The sequence below is a fragment of the Alosa sapidissima genome, chromosome 17 (genome assembly GCF_018492685.1).
Source record: "Alosa sapidissima isolate fAloSap1 chromosome 17, fAloSap1.pri, whole genome shotgun sequence".
In the NCBI taxonomy this organism is placed as follows: domain Eukaryota; kingdom Metazoa; phylum Chordata; class Actinopteri; order Clupeiformes; family Clupeidae; genus Alosa; species Alosa sapidissima.
Genome location: NC_055973.1, coordinates 18536249 through 18544269, shown reverse-complemented (window position 1 = coordinate 18544269; position 8021 = coordinate 18536249). Strand labels below are relative to the sequence as shown.

General features: G+C 41.6%; 1 protein-coding gene across 5 annotated transcripts in view; it reads left to right on the top strand.

The window, feature by feature from the left end:
* LOC121688002 (partitioning defective 3 homolog) overlaps positions 1-8021 on the top strand; it is a 291825-nt gene that overhangs the window by 136374 nt on the left and 147430 nt on the right. For all 5 annotated transcript variants that reach the window (XR_006024477.1, XM_042067282.1, XM_042067284.1 and 2 more), the window contains 2 exons: positions 1467-1606; positions 2516-2644. Coding sequence is in view for 4 of the 5 variants with exons in the window: in XM_042067282.1 (XP_041923216.1) it covers positions 1467-1606; positions 2516-2644 (269 nt within the window). In the remaining variant the exon portion in view is untranslated. The remainder of the gene's footprint in view (positions 1-1466; positions 1607-2515; positions 2645-8021) is intronic.

Here is an 8021-nt window from a genome sequence, read left to right as displayed (position 1 = left end):
GGTCCATTAGTGAAGAGATCTTTGCAATGTGAGGGAGTTTGATTCTGGTAATTAGCTTCACTGTTTGAGCCTAGCATCATATAGACTATTTCCAGACCTACATTTGTCTGAAAACAACAGTTTACCAACAGACAGATGTTCATTGGTGCTAGACTGTGTAATATTTGTTATCAAATTGCCTCGTACTGGTAAATTCTATCCCCTTGCCATCCAGCAAAGTATAGCTTCACAAAATATGACTTTGACTCACTTTCATTTATATTGCTATAGCACTAGTTGGTGACATTGGAGGCTTACTGAGATGTAAATTGTATTGAGGGGAATTATTGATTTCAAGCACCACCATGGGCAATTCTCTCTGATGTTCTGCATTAGCTTAATATGCCATTGCTAATTATCTGCATTTGGTTGTCTCTACTTGTACTCTGCACAATGACATTAAAGTCGAATCTTGGAAACTTCTTATTTCTATAACATTTGCATAATAGTAATATTTATAATTATTACTAATATATATAAATATAATTACTAATATAAGATTTTAATGAGGACATTACTTCCTCTTGCTTACCATGCATTTGGCCAAATTAGCTACATCAACTGCTTTTTTATATGTTTGTAATGTTTTCAATGGATTTTTTTATATGTTTTGTAATATGTTTCAAAATGAGGCCGAGATATATGAGCTGGGTGCCAGAATAGGGTTTGTATCTGAGGCTTACTATCTGGTTACCATTAACGAATGCTTTCCAATGTCTCAGATGTCTCCAAATTGCAAGGAGACTCCGTATAATGTCATAGTTGTGAGTGAAACTGACTTGATTATCATTAATGCCCACCCAAATGAAGACGCATAGCACCATCTCTTGTCTATTGCCTCTATCTAACATTTCCGAAGCGTCACCTTTTCCTTTCAATTTTCTTCAGAGAAAAAAAAAAAAAAAAAAAAGCACTGTGGCGCTGGACAGACGATAAGGTCAGTCTGCCTGACGTGTCCTGTTGTTCCTGCCATCATTCTGTTCTGTCAGGCTTCTTTCTCTGTCTGCCAATTCATATCCATTTGCCACTCTGGAAAGGTCATTTTCTGGACTAACAGCAAATTGCTTTACAGACTGCCATTCCTGAATCCTTAACAGTGTTTTCTAGGATTTAAGGTCTGCGGGGATGCAGTAAACTTCAATTTGTGTGATCTATCTGTTCATCTAAACATTCACTGTCTGAATATCAGGGCTCAGAGCGACATGAGTGTGGTGTGGGCCCACCTTGTGCTCATTATGACTGGCTGAAGCATGCGCTAGTGAGATATCAAACATATTCATCATCTCATGGTAATAGAGGCCATTTTTTACATTGCAACACTTAATTTCAAAGAATGATCATTAACAGAAAGCACAATTCAGAAGCAATGGTTTGACCGAACTGATGTGTGTATGCATGTGTGAATTAATGCATGTGTTTGAACACAGGTCCTGAGGGCCTGGGTTTCAGCATCACATCCCGAGATGTCCCAATTGGTGGCTCTGCCCCCATCTATGTTAAGAACATTCTACCGCGTGGGGCTGCCATTCAAGATGGCCGCTTGAAGGCCGGAGACTGCTTACAGGAGGTGAGGCAGGCAGGATGTGCATAAACAATGAAACATAGTTGGTGTGTGTGGGAGGGGGGTGTGTATGTGCCTTTGCACTTGAGTGCATGTGATGTAATCACTTGCTTTCCCTACGGGATGCCTTACTACAGCCCTCATGCTTTACAAGGGGTGCCCAGTCAACAATGACCAGTTGATATGATTTTAAACAGTGTGCGTCCATGCCAGATGTCACTTACTACACCGGCTAAATAGAGACACAATGGCCAGGAGAGTGTCCTTGAACAAAGCTGAGCCTCCTCAGTGGACGTTAAAATGCTTCTGTTGCCTCTTTTCCCAGGAAGTCCTCAGCCTCACATTTATAAACAATGATTAGCATTTATTTGGGGCAGAGGTAGGGCAGTGGATAAGGGTCTGGACTAGCATGCAATAACCAGAAAAATTTGTGGGTTCGATCACAAGCTGCCACCACTGTGCCCTTGAGCAAGGTACTTCACCCTGAGTTACTGTAGTGGAGTCTGGCCCTTGTAATAATTGTTTACATATGTACGTTGCTTTGGATAAAAGTGCTAAATAAATAAGAAAGTACCGGTAAGTCAAATTGTACAGGATGTAAAGCTTGGTGCTGTTTCCAATCATATGTAGAAATAGGATAGATTATGTAACATTATATGTGCCTAACTAGGCATTTTAATGTGTAATTGTAGGCAAAATCGAATTTGTCTCAGAATTAGGTTCTTCAAACCTGCCTCAATATTTGTGAAAGTAAAACAGGAAACATTCTTCAACATCCCTTCTCTCTCTCTCTCTCTCTCTCTCTCTCTCTCTCTCTCTCTCTCTCTCTCTCTCTCTTTCTTTCTTTCTTTCTTTCTTTCTTTCTTTCTTTCTTTCTTTCTTTCTCTCTCTCTCTCTCTCTGTGGGATGGAACAGGTGAATGGGGTGGACCTGAATGGGAAGACTCAGGAGGAAGTTGTTGCTCTGTTGCGCTCAACCCCGATGGGTGGCACGGTCAGCCTGCTCATTCACCGCCAAGAGGATGCATTTCTGCCCCGAGAAGTGGTAAGTGCAATTATTAGCATGTCCACACACACACACACACACACACACACACACACACACACACACACACACACACACACGTACCTTCGTAAAGGCTGACCTTTCATACACAGGCTGACTTCCAAATTGTTGCTTAGCCGGATAAGTAGTTCTGCTAAGTAGCACTACTACCTCCCTCCTCCTCTCCCCTTGTTCAGTACCTGGTCCTTGCCCTTTAAAGCACTCACGGCTGTTTAACGAGTGTCTGTCTCCTTCAGACAGACCTCAAATACATCCTCCTGGCTGCAGTGTTTGAGGAAGGGCTGAGAGACCTACAGTGGCCCCCTAACCTGTTAATGTAATCTAGGAGACAGGTCTGCCACCGTCTGTGTTTTATCAAGGAAAACAGTCTTATTCCAGTCCAGCCAAGCCCTCTGCGCTATCACTGACCATTTCTCATCAGGATGTGATGGAAGATATGGACCCAGATGTTTACAAAAAGCACATTAGCAATGAGGTGCTCCAAGAGGTCCTTCATGTCCACCAACACACACACAGACACAGACACACACACAGACACAGACACACAGACACAGACACACAGAGACAGAATACACAACACATACAGACCACACACAGGCACATACACACAGAGTGACACTGATAGAAATACTGGTACTGGTTCAGCACAGATGTAGCGCCCATCACCACTTCTGGTTGCACAAATTTGAGAAAAAAACACACACACACACACACTGACAGACGCACAAATGCACATAAACTCACTATGTTGGTCAAAAAAATCAGCCTGTTAAGTAGATGTGACTTGGACAAGCTCTTGCTATTATTTAGTGTTTTGCTGGTGAAAAGAGTGGTGATGTATGGCTCCTTAGTCCTTTGCAGTGACATCTTTTTCTCATGCTGCCAGACATCCCCTTAGCCCATATTCAGAGTAGATGCAGACATTTTTCATTGGCACGGGGGGATTACAAGCATGGTTTATGGTTTTAGTGTCAGTGTCAGTGTCATTCAGATTCCCACAAACATCACTAGTGTTTGTGTTTTATTGATGGATAATAAAAAAACATAAGCAGCTTCATTTTGATGCGATGGTAAATATAGTGGATGAATTTGATGTCTGATCTGACTCCATCTCTCTCTCTCTCTCTCTCTCTCTCTCTCTCTCTCTCTCTCTCTCTCTCTCTCTCACACACACTCTCACACACACACACACACACACACACACACAATCACCTTTTTTACAAGGTGTATACAAGTATAAACAAGGTACAAAGAGAGAAGAGGGAGAGGCAAGTGATTAAGCGAAGAAAGCTTCATTAGCTCCTTGTCGTTAACTCTTTTGTGTGTGTTTTTTTTATCTCAGGAAAATGTATATCCATAACATTCAGATTATTCTCAAATCCAAAAAAAATCAAATTCAGATTACATTCTGGCTGCACTCAGGCACAGCTGCTGTAAATAAAATGAGACATTCTGATAGACAGACGTAATGCACGTAATCACACACATCCAAGCAGGATTGTTGGAGGGGGGCTTAGCTATTGGTACATTACGAGGTCCTTATTCTCAATGGGGAAGTCCTAAATCAAAACTTGATGGACAAGGAACATTACCCTAGTCGTAGAGTTGTCAGAAATGAGAGTGATAGCATTTCAGATGCTGGCTACACGGCAATAAATCAGTTGAGATCTCTCCGTATTGCTGTCTCTCTCAAACGGAGACTGTATGTTCTCCTCTCTTGCCATCACTCCCTCTCTCTCTCTCCATTTGACGTTTGCTTTGTGATCTTTAATGTCAGCAGTGAAATTAGCTTCATATTTTCATAATGTCAGTGTGGGAGGAGGAGTATTTTATAGACCTCTACAGAGCTTATTTTCTTTGATATGCCTCACTCTTTTTGCACAGGCTAGTGGCCTGTTTAAGATTAGGCATTTGGATATAAACAGATTTGCACATAATATGTACAAAACCCTGCTCTCAATACACTGAAGATTGATAGAATAATATTCTATCGATCTTCAGTGTATTAAGAGCAGGGTTTTGATTTTTTTCTTTATCATAAATCATATTATTGCAATCTTTAGAATTCAAGCTGAAACTAAAATCAACATCAAACAGGGATGGTCTGACTGCAAATCTGCTGTTGCTGTTTAGCTGTAATTACTTTGGATTGCAGTGACTCTGGTGAGTTTGATCGCCCTGTGCGGTGGCTGGGTTGTGAGCCTGGTGCCGTGTCTGGGGAGTAGCAGACATTTCCAGAGAGCGTTGGGGGCTGATGCGCTTTAGTCTGAGGTGGAGACTTATTGACAGGGGCGTCAGTGCTAACCTTTACTCAGTGCTCTATGCAGAATCCAGTGGGGATGGGCGCTAGAAAAATGAGCTTTGAAGTCTTCAGCCTCGTCCCCACTCTTGGAGAGAGGAAGAAAGAGAATGAGAAGAAGAGCAAGTGTCCAAAGGTTCAGTGAACTCAGAAAACATTGAAGGGCTCTAATCAATGGAAGCGTGTCCTTGGAGAGGCTGAAATCTTGACTGAGAGGCTACTTGGTTTTATAGTTCAGGTGGGGGTGTGCGTTGGAAAAGCTGAAACCAGACACTAATGCTCACTCCCTCTAGTGGTATGGAGGTGATATACAACAGGAAGCTTAGTGTATTATTGTATAGTGTAATTAGCTTGGTGAGGGGAGGGACTCTCAGCCTTTTTTTTTCTGTGTAGTTTTAGCGGTCATTATCTGTTCTGTCACGTTGCCCTTGTTATTGAATGACATTTGAAGGTAGCACTGCCATTGGTTGTGATTCTCTGAGAGATGTAAGTGTGAGCTGCCGTACTATCTGCCGAAAAGGAAAGGAGAAAATTGACAGATTGGGAGATGTTGGAGGTATGATAAAGAGAAAAGCTAGATGGACAGGTGGATAGGGAAGGATGCTAGGCCCGTCGGCATGGCGATGGAGTGAGATGGAGAGCTGGAGAATGGAGATAGTGGTGAGGAAAGCACCTGGTGAGAGACATGAGAGTGTATGAGGGGGAAGTGAGGCAAAGAAATGAGATCGAAATCACATGGAACTGTTGGCATGCAGTAGACTAAAAAAAAAACTAAAAAAAAACGAAAGTGATCTGTAGAAAAACGTCTTGCTTGAGCAAACTGTAAGAGGTGATTTCAGAGAGACAGACAACCTGCACTTGATGAAATCGTACCACGCTGGTCTGGTGACACACACATATACACACTGCACAGGGATGGCTCTCTGAATTATTCATGCCCACCGATGCAATTACCCACCATACTAATGCCTTGAACTGCAGGGGTACTGGAGCAGGGACATTTCAAACATACATATATGCCCAAACCTACAGGTGCATACATATATTTTTTGGACTACATTTGCAAACAGTTGGAAGACTAAAAGTGAAAGGGGGCAAGATATGAAATAATGGGCATACAACTCTACTATTCCTATTTAACTATTTCATGTAGCATTTTAGCAGTAATGTAGACTAAGTAGAAATACCTTACTTGTTGGTTATTAAACATTGCAGTCACCTTCCAAATGGTATATGCTCTCATGACCTGCATATAGAGTTTTTGCCAACTAAACTATCCAAATCCAATTTGTTATGGTGGGAATCATAAACCATGAAATATTACAGTTGACTTGTTTTCATGAAGCATTTGTGGCATTGAGGTCAAACCTGCTTCCCTTTTGTGTACAAATTGTCAGCCTGTGGTATATGTAAGTGAATATCCCTATATGGGCCAGTGTGAGACCAGTCACCGCTCTCCTCCCAACTCCACTCCTTCTCCAATCATTTATCATCTCATTTATATCATATCTCCCAGGGTGCCCTACTGTGAGTCACCACCATGGCTTGGATGGCTTGGTGTGAATGAAGATTGCACATCACCCTCTACCCCCTGCAAAATAAATCAGTCAATGTCACGCTTCAATGTGCACAATGTCGGGGGAGAGGGAGAGGGAGAGGGAGAGAGAGAGAGAGAGAATTAGTACCAGCCCAGGCCACCGAAAATGAAGCAGTGGTGAAATGAACAAGTAACTTCTGATTTACTTTTTGAGTTCAGTTGCTGGAGATACCTAGAATGTTTACCTTATATTCTGGGAGTTTGATCCAGAAGTATAGACATTGTGCCTGCAATGTTGTTTTGTTGTTATTGTTGTTGTGTAGATGTAGCTGTTTTTGCAGTTGATAATATTTTGTTGGAAAGTGTTTTTTGCTCAGGTGCATGCTACTTTTATTTTGCATGTTTGGAAATACTTGCAATTATCCCTCTATGTAAGAAAAGGGACTACTGTACACTACATTGTTAATATTGCAACCTGCATGACTTTCTTAATGGGACAACAGACATTTAAAAAGACTAAACAAATATATCAATATCATCTTGACAGTGTTTTTTTTTTTTTTTCTGAGCCCCAGAACTTTGCCAGGGCTGGTGTCGGCCATCGCTATTGTGTAGAGCACAGAAGAGCAATTACCCACTACATTAAATTCCCCTTTACGATTATATCAAAACTTGTCACGGATCCATTAGGGGCCAGATCTGCCAAGCTTTCTGAGAATCTTAATTGTGCAATTAATTTGAGCTTCACATTACTCTGACACTCTGATTTATAGTTGCTATGGTGAGAGGCAGATAAATGAGTGACAGTGGCTATAGCAATAAGTGCAGGCAAGCAGAATCCACCCAGCCTTCAAACACATCAAAGTTGTGTGATTTTAGCAGTTTCATCTTGAATGAGATCTCATCTACTCTACATTAAGGACAAGCATTCTGCTTTTCCCCTCTGGTGTCTCCTCCAAAAAGCTGTTTCTCAAAGACATTCCATTCTGATCAAAAGGATGAACCTCATCTTGCATTCTTTTTGTATCTATTATATCTTGTTATAATCCCAAATATCCACATTCACTGGTATATCTGTATATCCTGTTCTGACTAAAAAGGCCATGTTCTCGCAAACACAGCTTTTGTTCAGCTGCCATTTTTTACCGGTTCCAGTACAGCTGTATAGGTATTTAGATAGTTCTTGCTGCATGTTTTTTGTTCCCAGAAATCCCTCAGTTGGTGATAGAAAGTTCACTGTTGCTGCAGTGCTGACATGCAGTGACTATCTGTGTTATCCATTTTGAATTTTGAAACAGTTACACTTATTTAAGCGGAGAGTTGGCAGCACGGTGAGTGCAGGTAGTCAAGGATGGCAAGCCACAACTGCAGGGAGTGTGAGTTGCATAGTAAAGATCCGTTTGACTGTTTCTATGGTAACGGTCTGCAGGGGCAGTGAGGGTGTTGGCCAGGAGAGCTCATTGATTGGTTGATGTGAATTACACGCATATTTATCTGACATTATTTTAACAGCAAATATG